This window comes from Podarcis liolepis, assembly GCF_965112155.1.
Source record: "Podarcis liolepis genome assembly, chromosome: 13".
Lineage (NCBI taxonomy): Eukaryota > Metazoa > Chordata > Lepidosauria > Squamata > Lacertidae > Podarcis > Podarcis liolepis.
This window is the reverse complement of record NC_139573.1, coordinates 52,199,557-52,222,284: the sequence shown is the minus strand read 5'-3', so window position 1 is coordinate 52,222,284 and position 22,728 is coordinate 52,199,557. Positions and strand designations below refer to the sequence as shown.

At 43.9% G+C, this 22,728-nt stretch overlaps 1 protein-coding gene and 1 long non-coding RNA gene across 2 annotated transcripts in view; both read left to right on the top strand.

The window, feature by feature from the left end:
• Window positions 1-22,728, top strand: part of LOC310692424 — a 67,725-nt gene that overhangs the window by 10,023 nt on the left and 34,974 nt on the right. The window lies entirely within an intron of this gene.
• The window catches only part of TECRL (trans-2,3-enoyl-CoA reductase like), a 35,555-nt gene continuing 33,132 nt past the window's right edge, over window positions 20,306-22,728 (top strand). Inside the window, exons 1-2 of the mRNA XM_083473311.1 lie at window positions 20,306-20,651; window positions 22,199-22,250. Coding sequence (XP_083329437.1) covers window positions 20,424-20,651; window positions 22,199-22,250 — 280 coding nt within the window. The 5' untranslated portion in view covers window positions 20,306-20,423. The remainder of the gene's footprint in view (window positions 20,652-22,198; window positions 22,251-22,728) is intronic.

Below are 22,728 nucleotides of genomic sequence, written 5' to 3'. Positions count from 1 at the left end.
TCTAAATCCAACCCACGGACGGTAGTGTTTTTACATGAGTAGATTGTGTCCTTTTATTTAAAATGCATCTCTGAGTTATTTGTGGGGCCTGCCTGGTGTTTTTACATGAGTAGAATGTGTGCTTTTATCTAAAATGCATCTCTGAGTTATTTGTGGAGCATAGGAATTTGTTCATTTCCCCCCCCTTCAAAATATAGTCCAGCACCCCATAAGGTCTGAGGGACAATGGACCGGCCCCCCGCTGAGAAAGTTTGCTGACCCCTGTTTTAGATCTTATGATTTATGTGGAAAATGTTTCCATTAGGTTGTGTACTTTCTGATGTGTTTTATTTATTGTTTATGACTTCTGTCATCTGTGTAATTACGTAAATCTTGTCATATTTTTTTAGATTTTGGGGCATTGAATTACAAGAGGATCTGTCCTGGAGTGTCAACACAAGGGGGCTTGTGAAGAAGGCGCAGCAGAGACTGTACTTTTTGAGAATACTAAGGAAAAACCATCTTCCGCAGAAACTGCTGCTTGCCTTCTATCACTGTGCCATTGAGAGCGTGCTCACTTATGGCTTATGTGTGTGGTACGGAAGCTGTACTACCCAGGACAGGATGGGGTTGTGCAGGGTTGTTAAGGCAGCAGAGAGCATTGTTGGCTGCCCACTCTCCACCTTAGAGCAGATTTATGCCACAAGGTGCCATAGGAAGGCACTGGACATAGTAAAAGATCCATCGCATCCTGGTCACTGTCTCTTCGAGCTCTTGCCGTCGGGACGGAGATACAGGAGGATGAAGACAAGAACGAGCCGCCTTAAGAACAGCTTCTTCTCCAGAGCGATCTCGGCCCTGAATGGGAAGCCCGGACTTTGAAAGTCATCTAATTTCCCTTGCTGTATTATACTGTATTGTTTAATTAGTGTTTTTATGGAGCAGTCAAGTAATTTCGTTGTCCCCGAAGGGGGGGCAATGACAATAAAGATATTATTATTATTATTATTATTATTATTATTATTATTATTATTATTATTATATTGTAAGCCACCTTGAGCATAGTTTCAACTATGGAACAGTAGCATATAAATCAAATGATGATGATGAAGAAGAAGTTGATGGCCAGCACTTGAACGTTATTTCAGATAATGGAAGAGGAATAAAGTTCAATGGGTGGGGGGATCGTTTCACATTAAGAAGGTTTCTCTTTTGCTGGCAGTGGTGATATTTAAACTGTTTCCCACAAATCAGATTGTTTTTGTGTATCAGCATTGCCATCTAGTGATTCCGAAAAGCTTTTGCAACTTCAAGCTGGCTAGTGAGTGGAAGAGAATCATGAAATTGCCTACTTTGCTTCCGTTTTCTGATCGATTTTATTTTTTTTAATATGGCCCAATTGAAAGAGATAATGCATTAAATTAATGTGATTCCTGCTTGTTGCCAGAGGTGTAGCAATAATAATATAAAATAGACCCACTACAGTGGACTAGAGTTTCTCTTGTTCCTGTGTCACCTGTTGTTGGAATAGGGAACTTCAACAATAATGAAAATTTCCCATAATTTTCCAGGAGGCAGGACAGCATTTCCTTAAAAACCTTTTATTCCAAAGTGATTGCTTTTTAAAAAAAAAAAAGGTTAGGCAGGATGTAGTCCCTTACTAGTTGTTCTCCGCACACAGCCTTTGCATAAGAATCAAGCCTCATCCACTCATCTCATGTTCTTCTTACATTTTTAGTCAAAATGAAAAAAATCCTTCCAGTAGCACCTTAAAGACCAACTAAGTTAGTTCTTGGTATGAGCTTTCGTGTGCATGCACACTTCTTCAGATACACTGAAACAGAAGTTGCCAGATCCTTCTATATAGTGAGAAGGTGGGGAGGGGTATTACTCAGAAGGGTGGTGGGAATGGGAGATTGGCAGATAGCTGAGATGAGCCTGTTGACGACTCTAAATGACTGCAATAGGTCTTACAGGAAAAGGCAAGGGGTGAGAAGGTGAAAAATGGCTTAGTCATGTATAATGTGATAAGAATCCAATGTTTTTGTTCAGACCAGGTCTCTCCATGGTTTTAAGTTTGGCAATGAGTTGCAATTCAGCAGCTTCTCTTTCCAGTCTATTTCTGAAATTCCTTTGTAGTAAAACAGCTACTTTGAGATCTTGTATAGAATGTCCTGGGAGATTGAAGTGTTCTCCTACTGGTTTCTCTGTTTTGTGATTCTTGATGTCAGATTTATGTCCGTTTATTCTTTGGCATAAGGTTTGGCCTGTTTGTCCAATATAGAGAGCTGAAGGACACTGCTGGCATTTGATGGCATACACAATGTTAGACGATGAGCAATTAAATAGTCCCGAGATGGTATGTGTGATGTTGTTGGGGCCAGTAATGGTGTTGTCCGGGTGTATGTGGCAGCAAAGTTGGCATCTGGGTTTATTGCAGGCTCTGGTGCCAGTGTCCGTGTTAAGTCTGGTTGTAGTATTATTGTGGGTTAGGAGTTGTTTAAGATTGGGTGGCTGTCTGTAGGCAATGAAAAATGTTCTACATTTTTAGAAATGCCAGATTTTCAGAAAGCATTGACCTGTTCCCTTCTCCCTGGCTCATGCAACTAGATAGCTCAGTCAGTAGAACACAAGAATCTTAATTTGAGGGTTGTGGGTTTGAGCCCCATGTTGGGCAATTTCCTTTTTTTAAAAAAAAATCATTCTTATTTGAGAAATATAAATTTATAACAATCCAAATACATATCTATATATAGAGATTACTCTGAAACTCAAGACTTTCCCCGCATCCCCTCCATAGGTCCTATTGTCAAACCTTTACAATTTCATATTATTCCATAAGCTATATTTTGTATAGATCCATATTATCCATAGTTTTTGTTACATTACAAGTGGAATTAAAATCCTGCTAATGTTTTCATCTGCTTACAGTGATCTCTTAAATAAATTATAATTTTTTCCCTTTTTTTTTTTAAAAAAAAAAGTTTTTGTCATCTTGGTTCCTGAGCTTTCCAGTCAGTTTTGCCATTTCAGCGTAGCCGTTCCTCTCTGGTAGGGACCCCTTCTTCTTTCCATCTCTGGGCTAGTAGAATCCGTGCCGCTGTTGTCGCATACATAAAAAGTCCTTTCTGCTCCTTTGGAATGTCATTACCTATAATTCCTAGCAGAAAAGCTTCTGGGTTGTTTTTTTAAAACAAAAGTTATCTTAAACATTTTTTTTCATTTCATTATATATCATCTCCCAGAGAGCTTTTATCACCTTACACAACCACCACATATGATAAAAGGTACCTTCTTTTTCTTTACATTTCCAGCAGGTATTTGTACTTGTTCTATACATTTTTGCTAACTTAAGGTAAAGGTAAATGGACCCCTGACCATTAGGTCCAGTCTTAGCTGACTCTGGTGTTGCGACGCTCATCTCGCTTTATTGGCCAAGCTTCCGGGTCATGTGGCCAGCATAACTAAGGTTCTGGTGAACCAGAGCAGCGCATGGAAATGCTGTTTACCTTCCCGCCAGAGCAGTACCTATTTATCTACTTGCACTTTGACGTGCTTTCGAACTGCTAGGTTGGCAGGATTTTGCTAACTTATCGGACTTCCGGGTTAGCGCCATCGGCAATGGCGGAGTTCCTCTGACTGAGAGGAACCCGCTCTGTGAAAAACGGGTCTTCACGCCGCGGCGAAGGCGGAGACCCTTTAAAAATCCCAGGCGGAGGAAGCCTGGGAACGTGGGATTTGGCTGACACCAAGAGCGCCTCCCCTACTCGCAGGGAAACCCTTTTTCGGGGATCCGAAGCGACGTGGGGTGAGTGGTGCGGTGTTTTGAATCAACCGCTACTTTTACGGAGTGAAGCCGCACAGCCATTGCCGGAGAGCGCTGACTTTTTCCTGTGGACAATTGGACTCTAAACAAGTACCCGTGAGTAGAATGGAAAATTGGATTAAGAAACATTTTAATTTGGCACTGAAGCGGGAAGGTTCTAAACAGGAAGTCCGCCTCCCATTTTTTGTAAATAGATTGAAGCAAAAACTTTGCAAGCTAAAGTCTGGAAAGTCGTATATAAAGGCCTAAATTCCCTTCCCACCAAAACCCCTCTTGGAAGCAGGAGAAAAGGAGGGGAATTTTTGATTGTTCAAGCCTGCAGGAGAGAGAGTAAAGAAAGATAAATTTCCACCGTCTCAAACCTGGGAACGGGTTGTCGGAGACAGAAATTTATGGGGAAGTTCATTGACTGTGAATGGAACGTCTTTGGACAGATAGTTAAAAAAGAGAAACAAATTGATTCCAATGTTGTCTCTTGCACTCAAAAGAAACAAAATATTTGAAAAATGAAAGTAATTTTCTTTTGTTGGTCCTGCTTTCAAAAGATGGATACAAATAGAAATTGTCTCCTCTAGAGGGAGCTTGTTAAATTGTTGCTGGAGTCGATCTGGGGATTTCACAGCTGTGAAGATTAGGATTGTGAGACCAGACTCTGACCTTGAATAAAAATGTGTTTAGAAGAAGTTTTGGTGCTTGCTTTTTGCAAGACAAGCGCTTTGCTGGAGCAGATGCATGAGAAGACGGATTTGATGACTGTTGCAGTTAAAAACTTTGGACAAATGGCGAATATCCATCTAGAAACCATTCAGGAACCAACCCAGGAACCTGTCTTGACAGGGCAAGTGCAAGTGCAGAAGATAATGGAGGAGGTTGCTGTTGAACCTCAAGTAACACAAATGGAGAGACTCGAGGCCTTGCAGGAGCATAAGCCGCTGTTCTTGAAATTTGGAGTGGACCAGGGGGGGTCTGGAGTTGTGAGGGCTCTTAATTTTGGAAGGACTTTGAAACATGCTTTTAAATACTTTCTGGATTACAGTGTTGACTGTGGGGAATGGGACTGTGGGGAATGGGCTGATCTGCTGAGGGGCGATGGAGATATTTTTGGATTGGAGTCCTCCCGAGACCTACCCCCCAATGAGAAAGGAAAGAAATTAAGAAAAAGATCAACAAAAGATAAAGTAAAGTGCAGGTATAAACAAGAAGAAGATCTGCAGAAGGGACATGGAAAAGACTTGAGAGCCTCGGACATAAGATCACCAGGTTGATGGACTAGATGGAATGGACAAGAAGGACTGAGAAAACCCGAGACCAGGAAGAAGAGACGTTGGATGAAGATTGGAAGAAAGTTTTTAAAAAAATTATTTTGAGTATTAGTGTAAAATTAACGAGTATTAGGAAAAATGTTGGAATGAAACTATTTGGCTTTAGTAGAAATGATATAAGGAGTTATGTACAAATAAGTATTAATTTTTAAGTTTTAAGGTTTTTTTATGGTAAGATAAGGTTAAATAATTTAAGGTAAATTGAATGACAGAATATAGTGAAAGATGGAAAGGATTTGTTGAGTTAATTAATGGGTTAGGTCGTTAAGATAAATTATATAACAAAAATTGAGAAAGATGGGAAGAATTTGCTGAAATAATTAATGAAATTAGAATACAAAAAGGGAGGTGTGAGGAGGTCGATGAAACAAGTAAATGAAAGATAAAGATATGGAACATTGGATGTGTGTTTTAATGTTATTGTTTTTTTGCTGTATTGTTGTATTTTTTTTTTTGCTTTTCCTTTTATGTATTGTAATGTATGTCTTGTCAAATTTTTTGTTGTTTTCTTTTCTTCTTTTTTTCTGTAATTCTTAAACTTCTAATAAATATCTTTTTTTTAAAAAAAGGATTTTGCTAACTTATCCAGAACGAATACCCCCGGTATATCATTTTTGTATAATTTTCTTTCAGCATACAACACGCCTTGAATTTCAGATCTGTTTCCCAGTCTGCCACCTGGATAATATGTCCCAGATCCTTTGCCCAACGTATCATTACAGATTTAACCTGTTCATCTCTTGTATGCCATTCCAAGAGCAATTTATACATTTATGACAGTACAGTGGTACCTTGGGTTACAGACGCTTCAGGTTACAGACTCCGCTAACCCAGAAATAGTACCTTGGGTTAAGAACTTTGCTTCAGGATGAGAACAGAAATCACGTGGTGGCAGCGGGAAGCCCCATTAGCTAAAGTGGTGCCTCAGGTTAAGAACAGTTTCAGGTTAAGAACGCACCTCTGGAATGAATTAAGTTCTTAACCCGAGGTACCATTGTAATTTAATATTGTTTATCTCACAGATCTTTTGAAATCATGTTGGGTAATTTCCTACCCTCTGGTGCACCAGGTAACATTTCATGTGAATCATGTATTGTAAACATATACTCAAAGTTCCCCCTCTGTTTTGAGGGAACAGAACCTCACAATCTGGAAAGAACCTTAGAAACTGAGTGTCGATAAACAAGCCAGGGGATTTGTTGAAGAGCTAGCCTAAACCACCATACCAACCTGGGCAGAGGCTACATCACAGCGTTTTCATCCAGTGGTGTCCAAACTTTTTTCAAAGAGGGCCAGATTTCATGAAGTGAAGGGCCGAGGGGGGCGACCAAAGGGCCGTTGTTGAGCTTTTTTGGGATATCACCCCAAAGTTTATAAACAGGAAATGAACTACCACAGGGGCCAGATTATCCCGACCAGCGGGTCAGATTAGGCCCCCGAAATGGACTTTGGGCATGCCTGAAAGTCTGTCAAAATTCCTAAATCCACAGTAGTACTGCATGGAACCTTACTACAGTGGGTTGACTGAGTAAATCTGGAAATCAAGAGTGCATTCAAAACAAAAGTGCTTTTGTACTGAGGAGGAAACTATTATTAGAACTCTTTGGCCAGGGAAAACAATTTCTGAGGAGTCAAAATCTATTTTGTCCCTGTATTTGGCTTTTGTTCAAATTGCACGCATGTTTCACCCTTGGCAGTTCCCTGAGTGTGAGCGTCCCTCATTCCTTGTTATGCCAAATCATGTAGCTTTAAAAAAAGAAAGAAAAAAAGCTCTGCATCAGTGGATACGAGAATGAGTTCATGCAGTCCATTCTAAATGTAAACCGGGACTTAAGGTCATGGGCTTCAGAGATTCAATCAGCTGCCTATTCGGCGATATCTTGCAATCAGATAATTTAGTGGAAAGGGGGCACACAAACAGCTTAATTGCTGTCTGACAGCCTGCATGGAATAAGAAAATGGCCTCGAGTGCATTAGCATTTCAAAGACCAAAACACAAAATATTATTACATATAAAACCCTCCTAATGCACTAAGTGCTGCACAGCAATAAAATTTGTTTCTGTTTCTCAGTATGTGCATGTTTATGCGTAGAATGTGGTTAGCAGACCCCTTAATACTTGACTGAGCCTTTGTTAACTGCATGTGAACAGGAGCAGCCCTGGATGAAATCAGTAATATTTCTGTATATTCTGTAATATTTTCCAAGTTTATTACAGATACAGTGGTACCTTGGTTCCCAAATTTAATCCGTTCCGGAGGTCTGTTCCAAAAGCTGGTGAGATGAGAGTTTGTTTGCTGCAAATTGGACCTCATATAAATTAGGCTACCCAGCAAAAGCAAACTCACACCTCTCGTTGAGTTTGCATACATACTTAAGGTACATATGTAAGAAGCTTGTTTATAATTATATTTTGGGAAAGATTTGTGTTCTTATGTAGCTGCATTGTTTTATACTTTCTGGGTGTCTCCTGATCATATTATAAAGCAGTTGTGTTCTATGGTATAAATCAAGCACTGCTAGGAGTTGCCTGTTTTTGTTTTCCAGTGTATTTCTTATCAACAAGATACTGGTGTACTGGTGTGGCATGAACGAGTTTTTATTCTGAAAGAGGAAAAAACATTTGAGAAAGCATGTTCTCCAATAAATGAGAGCACGTGTTGCGGTGTGGGCCGCCAGGCCAGGCCTCTTGTTGCCAGGCAGGTTAATAGTTGTTGCCTGGCACTATGATTGGGTAACCGGGTTGCTGGGGCAAATTGTATGTTGCAAATTGGGTGGGTGGGACCATAGACTTTAAATATTGGTGCACTCTGGTTTCTCTTTCTCTTTGCAGAGTGCATCGGATCACCCGCCCGCCTGCCCTCTTTTCCGGTTGACTTTCCTTTGCCTGTCATGGGGTCGTCTGCTTTGGAGCAGGGGCCTAGTAGGAATTTTGCCATTTGGTGATTGGCTGTGCCATTTGGTTTTTGCCTACTACTCAGCAATTCGTCACAACTTGTAAGGTTGCGGTTAGGCATTGGTTATAATATGCTGGTGGTGGAGGGGTCAGGATAGGCTGTGCCTGCCCCTCCAATTGCACTGAAGGGAATTCCGTTAAAGGAATCCTGGGGCTTGCCACGATTTCGTCCAATCCCTGTCATGGGACCAGAGCCGCCCAATCCCTGTCATGGGAATCCCTGTCATGGGACCTGGGCCGACAAGCTTTCGGGGAGCTGCTGGGGTGAGTGGCGTGGGTCCGACGCTTAGCTCAAATGACCCCCAGTTTGACTTTCTCTTCTACTGGCTACCGATCAGACCTCGGGATGTCAGTTCTGTCCCAGGAGGGGGGACAGATAGTCATAACCAATGTCTAAACAACCACTCACTGATTTTGTATTTTAATAATGTTGTGGCCAAAATAGTGCTCAAAAACCAAAACTAAAATTACGTGTTATGTGTGAAGTTATTTGAGGGGTGGCCTGGGGACCTACACACGCAACCACCGATCTGGAGTCTGGTAGGCTGAATTGGTTTGGTAGGTCTCAAGTTATTTCACATTACTATGTGAGATTTGCCCTTCTCTAGATTCCAAGCTCTGCAGCACCCTGGGCTCCCCCATCCCCACCATAGCTGTCAACTTTCCCCTTTTCTTGCAAGGAATCCTATTCGGAATAAGGGAATTTCCCTTTAAAAAATGGAAACATTGACAGAGCGTCTTCTCCTTCATGGAGAGCACGTGTTGCGGTGGGGCCCGCAGAACGCTCCAAAGTTGTGGGGCGGGCTAACTGATCATTGGCCACTGATGCGATTGGGGCTTCCCTTGTTGTTGGGAAGATGTTAATGTTGCCATTTGATGATTGACAGCCAGAAATGTTAAAACTCCCTGCATGAGGCGTAGAGCTTCCTCTTTTTGCTCCGTGCATCGGATTGCCCGTCCCACCCTCCTATATTTAGGGTTGTTCGCTTTGACCTTGCTATGCCTGTCATGGGGTCGTCTGCTCTTGGGGCAGGGGCCTGGTAGGAATTTTGTCCATCTGGCTGATTGGCTGGGGCCATTTGGTTTTTGCCTACTGTGTAGCAAATCGTCACAACTTGTAAGGTTGCGGTTAGGCATTGGTTTATGGTTTGGTTGGTTGAGGGGCATGGACTGGCTGTGCCTGCCCCTCTAATGCTGCTGCTGCAAGGGATTCCATTAAAGGAATACAGGAGCTCACTTTTCCTTTTGTCCAAACCCCGTCAAGGGGCTAGGGCCACGCAAGAGCCCCTGGTTGCATTTGGGGAAGGCTGAGGGCAGGTTCCCTGCTCCGTCGCTACCCCCAAGTGTATTCCCCTTTTCTGACTTTCGCAGGCGTGTGGAATGTCAGTCTGTCCCCCATGGTGGGGGCAGATAGTCGCAACCAATGCCTAAGCAACCACTCACATATTTTGCATTTTAATAAAGTTGTGGCCAAAATTATGCCAAAAACCTTAAACAAAAATTCTCTGTGTTGTGTGAGTTATTTGGGGTGGCCCTGGGGACCTTGACACGCAACTATGATCCCCGCTGGCCAACTGCAGACTTTTGGCCTTTGCTGAATCTCTTTGCAGATTCAAAAGACATCATAAACAAATTCTTCCATGTTCAGTGGAGGGTTACTGCTGCCTTACTCTTGGCAGTGTATTTACGAAGAAACAGACAGCTCTGTGCTCCTAGTTTATCGATTCTGCTTGCATAAAATAGCAGCTTTTCTCGCAAAAGCCATCTTCTTTCAGAAATGCAAAGTTACTGGGTGGGTTTGAGCTCTAGAGCATAATCACACAGCCTTCCTTTTTCGAGCCCTATTTATTTGGGGAAATGGAACCAACCATCCAGCATTTGTGTTGCTTTGAGGCTGCCGAGATCATTCATGCAAAGAAAAGAAGAAGAACCATTTGACTTCCAAAATGGTTCAATATTCAAACTGTCAGCGCTGTACAGTAATTTTCTGCGCGTGATAAACACAAGTTAATGTGGACCATAAAATATTTTGATTCAACAATTATCACAAAAATGTTATAAAATGATGGGAGCAGGACATCACTGTCATTTGAATGAAGAAACCAATGAATCCCCCCCCCCATGGCAGTGCTATATTGCTGTTCTATTGGCCTTGTTTGTTTAGCGGTTTTATTTCACGATTTTGACACATATTTTAATGCAAATTGTACTTGTTCGAATTGTGACATTCTTGTAACATACGCTGAGACCATTTGGTCAAGGGTGGGCTAGAAGCACAAATAATAAAGGAAACAACTAAGTCATGCTTTAAAGGTAAAGGTATCCCTGACTGTTAGGTCCAGTTGTGGACGACTCTGGGGTTACGGCACTCATCTCGTTTTACTGGGAACAGCTTCCGGGTCATGTGGCCAGCATGAGTAAGCCGCTTCTGGCAAACCAGAACAGCACACAGAAACGCCGTTTACCTTCCCGCTGGAGCGGTACCTATTTATCTACTTGCACTTGATGGGCTTTCGAACTGCTAGATGGGCAAGAGCTGGGACCGAACAATGGGAGCTCACCCCGTCGTGGGGATTCGAACCGCCAACCTTCCGATTGGCAGGCCCTAGGCTCTGTGGTTTAGACCACAGTGCCACCCGTGTCCCATGTCGTGCAATGGATCTGCCAGCCCTTGTAATCCAAAATCTGTTTTGCTTTCTCTCTTTCTTTTCTAGGGTTGTCATGCAGCGAGTTTGTGCAAATCACATGGCCGTCTCAAATCCCTTTGAAAGTCATGAGCGTTGCGGGAAGTTCTTCAGTTTCAGTTTTGAGCTGTGGAGGTGGTGAGTGAGTGATAGTCAGCCACCCAAATGTTTAGAGTGATGAGTAGTCTCTATTGGCAGTGTGAGATTGCATCCATGTCCTGCCAAGTTTTCAGTCTCTCCTGCAGCCGTGGTTTGACTTGCCACATGCTTACCCAAATCAACTAGGAGAGGCACGTCCAACTCCCAAGAGACTGCAATCTACTCTCAGTATAAAAAAACTGGCAGTGATCTACCCATTGTCACTGGAGAGAGGAGGAGCGTGCGTAGGTTGGGTGGATTGCCCAGAGTCGTTGAGCCCAGAGTTGTTGAGTTTTTTGGGGGTAGGATTGCCCAGAGTTCTTCAACTTTTACTTGTTAACTTTCGGTAAACTTTATTTAATCCCATGATCGATAAAGATCCCGCGATATACCAGGATCAGCTGGAGATCTACCGGTAGATTGCAATCTATTGATTGGACATGCCTGAACCAGGAGACTCCCTTCTCCTTTATGTGAATGGCCATCTTCTTTGCTAGATGCTTCCTCACTCTTTTTATAATTCAAATTGTTTCCAGATCAAAGCTTTGTATCATAATTGTTTTGCATCCTGTAAACAGATCAAGGAAGCGGGTGGTTGGCAGACAGACATTAATAAAGGCCAGATTTTATATCGTGCTGCCCTGGTTGTAGTATAATTTCTATATCTTTTAAAATTGCAGTATACAGTGATACCTTGGTTTTTGAACGTCTCGAAAGTTGAACATTTCGGTTTTCGAGTGCCGAAAACCTGGAAATTACTGCTTCGGTTTTTGAACACTTTCCGGAAGTCGAACATGCCATACGGCTTCCATATTGAGTTTTCCAGAAGTAAATGCTTTGGTTTTCGAACGTTTTGGAAGTCAAATGGTCTTCCAGAACAGATTACATTAAAAAAACCGAGGTACCACTGTATGGAGCTTATGATTAAATAGATATAACAGCAGTTTGACTAACTGAATAAAAGTTGTTGCGCAGGGACATATTTGCTACATATCTTCACCTATCTCTGTATATAATGTGGGTGAAATGATTACAAAGTCATCTGCTTGGGTTTTTGAAAGGTGAGTGTAATGGGTATGAGTTACTCGTGCGTAAACTGGTGCCTTTCTCGGTTAATTTGCCTTGTTAAACCTTTCTGACTGCACAGCCCCTTCTCATCGTGGCTGCCTCAGTCACTGGCAGAATCCGTCAGTGGTCGTTTCTTGAACCTCTTCCAACATAAAAGTTGTTTGACACCCAGTCTCCTCCTCCTCTAACTGCGCGGGAGTCTTCTGCGCAGGGAAGGCGTGGGTAGCGGAGGACCTGGGCTCTCCTCACTGAGTCCTGGAGCCCTCTCTCCAATTCCCCCGTCTGCCCCCCTTTATCCCTGGTGTTGCGCTGATTGGCTTCCCCCTCTACTGAGCTGTTTCTTCCCCCCGCTGGGTGGGTCCTTCGCCAGCATCATCTGGGAGCCTCCCCTTCGCCTCTCGCTCCGATGTCAGTTCCCTGACAGTGAGCTTGCCACTTCACAGCGAGATTGCAACATTTGGCCTCAATTGCCCTCTCCTAGCCAAGCTGGATAGCTCAGTCTGTAAAGCACGAGACTGTTAGGGTCATGGCTTCAAGCCCCACATTGGGCAAAAGATCCCTGCATTGCCTAGATCAGTGTTTCCCAACCGGTGTTCCGCGGCACACTACTGTGCCGTGAGACATTGGCTGGTGTGCCGTGGGAGGGAGGCGGGCGAGTCGGGCGGTGAGAGGCGGCGGCGGCGAGGATCCGCGTCGAGCTGGGGGCGGCTCCGCGGTGGTGGTGCCGAGCGGCGGGGCAGCGCGTGCAAAAGGGAGGAGCGCAAGACAGCGGAGGAGGAGGAGGCCGGCATGTCCGGGCAGCAGCAGCAACAACAGCAGCAGCAACTCCCGGCGACGGCTCCTCAAGCCCCGCCGCCGCCCCCTCCTCCGCCCGCTATCGCCGCCACCACCACAACAGCCGCCGCCGCCTCAGTTGCCGCCGTCCCTCAGTCCCTCGCTCTGCTGCCTCCTCCCACCCCCAAAGCTTGGAGGTTCCCCGGCAAGGGGGAGGGAAAAAACTTTCACTTTCGTGCGTCCCTCCCGGCGTGACGCTGCGCGCTGACGTCACGGGGCGGGGCTTTAATGGTGGTGTGCCGCGAGATTTTTTTTCAGTAAACAGGTGTGCCGTTGCCCAAAAAAGTTTGGGAAACACTGGCCTAGGTAACACTTGTGATCCCTTCCAACTCTAGAATTCTATGATCCTGTGATTCAACACAGCTTCTCACAATGTTGTACTGAAGAAGTGATGCAAAGTGACACAACATCTCTCAATTAAGAAGGACTGAAGAGTGCCACACAAACTCTGTGCAACTTGTGTGACCCGCCAGACCAAAGGCAGCCCTACAGTCATAAAGAGGCTGTGGTCACTGTTTGTAAGGAAAACTGCAAAAACAGGAATGTTGTCAAGGTATTGGCAACCCACACTACAACGGCTAATGGGATACAGCAAAGTTGGTGGATCAAAAGGTTTCAGGCCTGGTGTAATATTATCATCAAATGTAACATAGACATTGCTGGAGGCTGACGCTAACTTTTTGAATGTTCAGGAATCACGTAATGCCTTTCCACTTCCCACATGTTTCTCAGTCATAAGATTACAGTGAGGGGGCGGGGAGGGGCATTCAAATTTCTGACTCTTTTGAAATTATGCAATTACATTGACCTGGATTATTCCCAAACAGAGCCACAGAAAATCTTGCCTCCAAACTCTGGGGGCAAAGGTTGCATCCCTACGCACACTTTCTTAGGCAATGAAATTTAACTTCAGAGTAGGGGTGCAAGAGAAATTCACTTAAGTTTGCATTTAAAAGCAAATCACCTAATTCATGCTTTCTGAAACAGAAAACCAAAGCACAGCCATCCTTTGAAATTCATGCTTTTCCAATTTTTTCAATGCATCTAAGTAAGGTATAAAGGACTCAGGTGGCGCTGTGGTCTAAACCACTGAGCCTAGGGCTTGCTGATTGGAAGGTCGGTGGTTCGAATCCCCACGACGGGGTGAGCTCCCGTTGCTCTGTCCCAGCTCCTGCCGACCTAGCAGTTCGAAAGCACACCAGTGCAAGTAGATAAATAGGTTTCCTTGCACTGCTCTGGTTTTTCCACATGATCCAGAAGCTGTCTATGGAGCCGGTGTACAGCTTCTGGGTCATGTGGCCAGCATGACTAAGCCGCTTCTGGCAAACCAGAGCAGCGCACAGAAATGCCGTTTACCTTCCCGCTGGAGTGGTACTGATTTATCCACTTGCACTTTGCCATGCTTTCGAACTGCTAGGTGGGCAGGAGCTGGGACCGAACAATGGGAGCTCACCCCGTCGTGGGGATTCGAACCGCGACCTTCTGATTGGCAAACCCTAGGCTTTATGGTTTAGACCACAGCGCCACCCGCGTCACATTTTTTTTCTTATATGGAGGAGCATTCAGATATGTTTGTTTGTTCCTGCAAGCAGAAGTGGTTACAGCCCGGGCAGAAGTTTATCACTTCAGCGAGAACTGGAGCTTCCAATCAACATCTTCATGCCTTGTGATTAAGACATGCCAGAATTTATTGCTCTTAATAATCAACCAAGACACTCACTTTTAGCAAGCCACAATGATAGCCATATCAGCACATTATTTAAAGATAAATGGAAATGCTTCAGTAAGCCCCACTCTGGAAGAATGGCAGATGAAGGTGATCGACTACATGGAATTGGCAGAAATGACTGGCAGAATCCGAGACCAGGGAGAAGAGTTGGTGAAAGAAGACTGGAAGAAATTTAAAGACTATTTACAGAAATATTGTAAAATTAATGAATGTTAGAAGGATGTTGGATAGAAACTAAGGGGTTTCCAGCTGTAATGCTTTAGGAGATACGGGGGAAAAAAGGTTTATAAATGGGTAAAAGTTTAATGGTAAGGATTTGCTGAACTAACAAATTGAAGTGGAATACAAAGAAGGGAGGTATGAGGAGGTCTGGGGAAATAAGCGTAAGGAAGATATGTTATGGAAAATTATTTGTTTTTTACCTGTTTTTATGTTGAATTTTGTATTTTGTTTCTTTTTATTTTTTATTTTTTCATTGTTATATTTTAAAAAACTTTAATAAATATCTTTTTTGGGGGGAAAGGAAATGCTTCAGTAAGCTTACTCCTACTCATGCCAAAAAACAGATCTGAGGACAAGTGCATGACCCAGCTATTCAAATGCAAGAAGTAAATTAATTTCTCCAAATTATTTACACATTAGAGCTACCCTTGAGGACAACCGGGGGGCTTGGGCATGCCTTGTGTGAATTTTGACTTCCCCCCTTCTAGTGAAAATCTTCCCGATGCTATACATATACCACGGAGAGCTATTGTTTGGGGGGAAAACACAAATCGCCCTTGGAGCACATGGAACTAGTTGTGTTGTTAACCGAATCCTGCTCATGTCTTTCTTTTTCCATAGGCACAATTTCTATAGCAAATGATTTGTCCCATGATCTACAGCAGCTGCTTGGACTCACCACCTCTGAAACTGGACACCTACTCAGGTGCCTAAATATGTGGACTTAACTGTGGACTAATCCACACTTAAACCCTGGATCAGTCATAATAGATCTATTTCCCAGCCTGAGAAGGCAGCATTCATTCAGTGATTTCCTCTATCAGAGCTTCTGCACAGTAGGAAGCAATCTGTTTCCAAGAAGGAGCTTGGAATGTGTGGGGTACATAGTGATGGGTGATGTACCATTGACAGGAGCAGTGAATGACAAGGCAAGTCCAAAGTGCCACGGATCAAAAGCAGAAGACACATTTCTCCTAAAAAAGGAAAGAGAGAAAGGAATTTACGCTATGCTACGCTACACAGCAGTAGGCAAAAGGAGACAGTGCTGATTGCTATCCACCCTGAGATTGCTATACAAAGAGGTGTTCGGAACTCATTTTCACATGGCACTAAACTTTTTAATGTATTTTCTAGGGTGGAGTGAAAATGGCCTCTCAAAACTATCCATCTGTATTCCTGGTTAGCAAAATGGGAAGTGATGGAGTGGAGGGATTTTGCTGACTATTCTTGAGTGGGGTGTGTGGAAAAAAATTCTTAAGGGAAGGGGAGAAAAATTACCATAAAATCAACATAACTCAGGTGGTCAGAAAGGCCCAACAGAGAATCCATTTCCTCAAGGTCTTGCGGCAGAATAAGGTTAAACAACAACTGATGAACTCCTTTTACCGGTCCACAATAGAAAGTGTCCTTTCATATTGTATCACAGTGTGGTATGCTGGCCTGACAGCCACGGACAAAAAGTCTCTACAGAGGGTGGTGAACACAGCACATGATATCATGGGCTGTCCCTTGAGTCCACTAGATCAGTGTTCCCCAACCTTGGGCCTCCAGCTGTTTTTGGACTACAATTCTCATCATCCTTGACCACTGGTCTTGCTAGCGAGGGATGATGGGAGTTGTAGTCCAAAAACAGCTGGAGGCCCAAGGTTGGGGAACACTGCACTAGATGGCATCACAAGGGATCGTTGCCTTAGGAGAGCAAGAAAAATTCTCAGGGATGACTCACACCCCGGCCATCACCTCTTTAATCTTCTACCCTCGGGCAGAAGATATAGAAGTATAATCAGCGATACCAACAGGCTAAAAAATAGCTTCTATCCATGGGCTGTTAGGCTGTTGAATGAAAAATAACATAGTGAAATTGACTTGTGAGGCGGTGTGTTGTTTGATAAGAGATTGAGTGTTGGGGGGGGTTGGTTAATTTCATTGTACACAGGTTGTACAACGACAATAAAGGTATTATTATTATTGTCAGGGGTACAGGGACAGAGGCACAGGGAAGGCAGGAAATGGGGAGCGATGGAGAGGAATCCCAGGACAGCGAGGAAGAAGATAGCAATGACGCAAGGGATTCCATGAGTCTCTCCAGCGAATCAGAGGATTCCCAGAAGGGGGCGCCTGTGGTAAGGGCAAGGGGAGCCCCAGGGGGAAAGTGTCAGGAGTGGGGGGCCAGCAGGGGACCCCAAGGCGGCAGCTGGGAATCAGGGCCAGCCTCCCCACCAGAGCGCAGCGAAGGGGGGGGGGAGGTTCCAGTGTGTCAGAGGGAGCAGCTCTGGCTACAGAGAAAGGGGAGGGATCAGAGCAAGCCGTTCTCCCGGAAGAGGAGGAGGGCAGTGAGGGGAGTAGCATAACTGTCAAAAGGAAGGTCAGAGGTTGGGCGCGCGCGCCAAGTTCAAATGAGGAGGCGCGCGGAAGAACAGGGAGCCCGGAGGAGGAGGGGCCAGGTCCCAAAGCCCGCAGGAGGGGGGAGGAGCAGTCTGGAGATTCCGCTTCAGGAGAATCCAGGAGGGGAGGAACCCCGGCGGGCAGAAAGACCCTGCGGAAAAGGAAAGAGAGAAAAAGGTGGAGCAGCGTTAGCTTATTAAACTGGTGTAGGGGAGGGACCGATTCAGAGGGGACTTCTAACGTCTAAGGCTAAGAGACGCGGGGCTGCATGCCTCGGTTGTGGAACCAATAATGAACTGCAATAAACATCCTTGTATATAAGAAGAACTTGGCGTTGGTCTTTTGTGAGCTGGGACCTGAGGCAGCCCTGACAATTATTATTTACCATTTCTACTACTACTAATAATAATTTATTATTTATACCCTGCCCATCCCCAGCCACTCTGGGCAGCTCCCAATCGAGTGTTAAAAACAATACAGCATAATAATAATAATTTCTTTGGGGTCAATTAATAGTGAAATAAACTAATTCATTCCTATTTGCTGCAACTGCATTGATGTCAGAGTTGGAGTCGGGCTTGGGTCAGCAACAAAACAATGAATCACCCAAGGCCAGTGAAGTTAACTCTTTATTCAAGGAAACAATCCACAGCTCAGGCCTAGTGGTCTCAACAAATCTTTTTAGGAGGTCTTGACCCAATGAAGTGGTCGTGAGGACAGAAGGCTCCTGCCTTCCTGTGCTCATTAGGACTCCTCATCTCCAGGGTCTTTCCCACGCAGCCCCACTTTGTATGTGTCTGTGTATAACCACCCTGTGCACTGCCTGTTCATGTCTTGTTGTGTTCTAGGAGACTGGAGGGAGAGGAGCTGGTCACAGGAGGAGGAGACTCCCTGGATTCTTCAGCAGCCAGCCTCTCTGTCTCCTGGCCACACTCCTCTCCATCCCCATTTGCGTGTTCAGACCCAGAGACCTCCCCCCTAAATAAAGACACATTTGACTCAAATTTTAGTTTTGGTTCTTGGCAGAATTTAGGCCACAACTTTATTGATTACAGAAAAGTGAGTGGTTGCATAGGCTCTGGTTTGACTAGCTCCCTGCACCCTTGCAGGTATCGCTGACCCAGAGCTCTATCATAGGTCAGAGAAAGGTGAACACCTGAGGAAGGTTAAAAGCCCAGGAACAGGCTCTGTTCACTCCCCTGGACTCAGGCACGGGCACAACATTCTTTTGGGGGTTGACCAAACCAAGTTGAGTCCCTGGATTCCTTTAATGGAATACCCCACACATAGGGATGGCGAGAGCGTTCTCCCATCCCTATCACCTGAACCAGAGCCTATCCGCAACCTTACAAGTTGTGACGAATTGCTACGCGGCAAGCGAAACCCAAATGGCAACAGCCAATCAGCCATGTGGGGAAAATTCCTGCTGTGCCCCTGTCCCAACAACACATGACGGCATAGCAAGGTCAAGCACAAAATGCCCTAAAATTAGGGAGAGGTGGGCGGGTGGGCACGAGATGAAAGAGGAAGCTCTGGGACACGTGCATGGGTTTATATAGGTCCCTCGAGCCATTTGGACTGTACCCCATTGGCCAGATTAAACCCAGCAACGAGGGACCTACCAGTCGGGTGTTGTGGCTTTCCAATAAACCACCCACAACCAGGAGGTCAGTCTCCAGGTCTCACTGCAACACGTGCCCTATTTTAGGGAGGACACGATTTCTGCCTCAGCCTCTGCCGCAACCTCTTCCTGTTCACTAAACCCCTTTATCTCTTTGGCTTCCGATACCTCCTCCTCTCATTCTGCTCCTTCTTTTTCTTTAAAAAAATGATATTTATTAAGGTTTCAAAGAAAAGAATTACATGAATTTTAAAAAAGAAGAAAAAGAAAGACAAAAGAAAAAATAAAAGAAAAAATACAAAATACAAAAAAATAAAAAACACTTTAAAAAAATACATCAGTCTTTCCATACCTTACATTCATTTCCTTGTTTCCCTGACCTCCTCACACCTCCCTTTTTTGTGTTCCAATTCAATTAGTTAGTTCAGCAATTTCTTTCCCTCTTTGTTTTTATCTTAGTCCTTTAACATAATATATTATAACTTTGGATTCTCACCTGTTAACAATCCCTTTTTTAACATACACCTTTATAGCATTGCTGCTTAAACCACTTAACTTCATTCTGACATCATTCTGACATTCATTCATTTCATTCTGCTCCTTCTTCTCCCTCTGACCCCTCATCGTTGTCCCACCACCAATCCCCTGGCCCTGAGTCTTCTTCCGGGGGGTGGGGGAGGATTCCCTAGGGAATTCCCTGGCTGGTGTCTGGGAACCAGCCAGTCCAGCCATGGAGCTTTCATTTATTTGAATGTGTTCTTGATACTACTAAGGTACTCAGGTTTGTACTGTGCTTTGGCTTGGAGAACTCTACTCTGAACCATGTGTCAGTTCAGGGCACTGATGCCAGCAGCAAGAAGCCACAACGCCACATTCTCTGGGTCACGGCCAGGTCGTTAGCCAAGGCCAGGAATGTGACAGCCTCTAGCCTGATGTCTGAACTGGGGTGCTTAATCCTAGGTGAAATGTGTGAGAGCATGGAGGAGTCTGTGTGCATGTCTGCATCTCAATTCCTGCAAGGCTGGGAACCAGGAAGCCTTCGCTCCTTCGCTTTTGCTATCGGATGACAGCACGGCACAATTAAAAATGGAAAGCCACCACCTACACAATCGCTCATGGAACGTTTGGCAGTCGTTTGACAATATTTGACCGGTTAATTGATCGGCATGCCAAGCTTAGTATAGACGTGCTCTGCATTAAGAAACATCTCCCACGCGGATGACATTTGACTTGCATTTTCATAAATGGACCTGTTTACACACCCGGCTTCTATAGATAATGATGACATTCCATTGCATATCACTTCTGGTTCCTTTATAGCTCTGGCTTTTTTTTCTTTTTTCTTTTTAAACAGACTGGCTTGTAATTATTAGCAAATGAAGATAAGGAACTGAACAGGACATGTTGTTTCAAACATTGTGTTTAAAATAAAAAAAAAGGTAACACAGCACATTACAATAGCCCGCTAAATATAGTCACGGATTAGAGACCCATTGTTTCCAATCCTGCTATATAAAACTAAGACTCTCCAAATGGAATGTCACTTGACCTTTCGTGTTCCAATGCCCTGTGCTTGTATTTAACTGATGCCGGGACAACAGATTTCTCCTCAGAGGTGTCCAGCGTTGACATGACAGGCCTTAGTGTTTTGTCCCCGCCATGTTCAGGAGACATAAGCCCAGCTCTTCGGAGCACAAGAGAGACCTTGCTATCCATGGACCTGCACTGCCACATAATGACACGAGAAGTTTCTTCAGCTTGTCTCAGCTTGTCCTCTCGGCCGGCCACCTGAAACCGCCTCCAGTCTTAAGGCACTCCAAAACAACTTACTTTGAAGTGGAGATCCTTGATGCCCACACCAAAAAACAGATTTGTGTAGTGGACAAGGTGAGTTGATGTGGTTTGCATGTTTTTTTATCACACACTACCTACTCCAGCACGCTGTGGGATGTGTGATCTTAAATGCATGACTTGCCCTGCAAGCCAAACTCCACTGACTTGGGAGTAAGCCCCACTGAATTCAATAGGACTTACTTCTGAGTAGACATGATTAGGAATATTCTGAGTCTTGCTTTCCTGCCTATATATATGGCTACATGCAATAATTTTTAACCTCCTTTCTGGCCAAATTGTAAATGCATCTAACTCATTCTACAGCTTGAGAGGAAGAATCAAATTGTGTTATTTTTCTGTGATGTTCATATTGCAGCTTATATTTAACTTTCCATAGGAAAGGACAGATTTGCCTTTTGTTTTTTTACCCTGTGGCACTGATGAAACCCTGTAACTTTCAAACAGGGCAGTGAATCAAACAGACCTAAGTGCAGAACTAGGCTTTGGAAGATGGGTGCATTTATCTGTAAATCTCAAATTCTGCTTTTCTGCCTACTCCTCCCACCCTCCACTATAAATGAAGGCTGTTTTAATATCCTAGGCTAGATTTTTTCACAGTATTTGACTCCTATTTAGCAACGGCTATAGATTCTTCTGCAGGAAGACAGAACAAGTTTGCACTCGTAATGTCCTTTACTGCAGATTTCAACATTAAAATAATGCTGAATATTCAGAGTCTTGCTGTTCAGTGCCAGTGTTTGATATCTGATGATATTTAACATTGGATATTATGGTAGCAGATTATATTTGACATGTGATGGTATTTTAATGTTTGATTTTCAGGATGTGCAATCCTATGCATATTTACTCAGAAAGTAAATCAGTAGGACTTAGTCCCAGATAAGCCTGCATACATCTATATCTATCTATATTTGTTATATATCATCTAGATTTACTACTTTAATTTGATAGGAGGTATTCAGTTTACATAATAGTCTGCGTTTTACATTCTCGTTTGAAACCAGTGTTTCTTGGATGCACTCAGGCCATTTTTGTGGTAGAAGGGTAATAATAACGTATTTGCATTGTACTTTAGAAGGTGCAAAAGTCCTTCACCTATAATCCTTAGAACAACCCCGTATTGCAGCTCGTATGTTATAAAGGATTGACAGAATTGCTGGACTAAAGGAATCTTGTGCCTGCATAATAGAGGTGAAATTTGAACTTACTGACTCATAGCTCAGTCATTCAACCGCTCTGACACCAGCTCATGGGTTCATAGGAACTGAACATCTATCTACATGCATGCCTTAATGTGCATGTTGTTACATCATTTACATGAGCCTGCATTTGTGAGATGTGTGTCCTTTTTAAAATAATAATAATAATGAGAACAATGGAACTTAAAGTGCTTGACTTTGGTTCAGTTGTGCCCAGGGAGTATGGCACAGTTCAGATTGAGAGGGAAATGTTTGAATCTTCTTAAATACTTCTTTGGGGTCTGTTAGAAATACAAAAGCAAAGCAGAGTAAAACAAAAAACAAAAAAACCAGACGAGACAAAGCCGAGTACAACATATTTTCTTCCTCTCCAATTTTCAGATACCACCATCATCAACGCTTCTCGATGTAAAACATAAGTTTCACAAAGTATGTAAGTACCTGGCGGGGCCTTTTGCATAGGGAAAAAGCTGTCATCTATCACCAAGAACTCAGAATAAACTGTATGTGTGTGTGAGAGAGAGACAGGCCCAGATCGAAGGGGTAGGCAAAAGGGGGCTTGAGTCCCAGGTGGCAGACCAAGAGGCAGCAAACAACAGACCGTATTTTTCCGTGTATAAGACTAGGTTTGTTTCCCTAAAAAATAATGTCAAAAATTAGTGGGCGTCTTATACATGGGATCATCTCCCCCCCCCCATTATCTTAAATCTGAGTCCCCCAAAATGGGGGGGCATCTTATACATGGGGTGCATCTTATAGACGAAAAAATACGGTAATTTTTCATACTTGCCACAGCCTGAAGCAATGCAGGAGCAAGCCCTTTTGGAATGGGCTTATTTACAGTTTGTTCTCCACTGGTGGGGATGGAAACAGCCATTTGGGATATGAAGGCATGGGAGAAGAGATGGGTA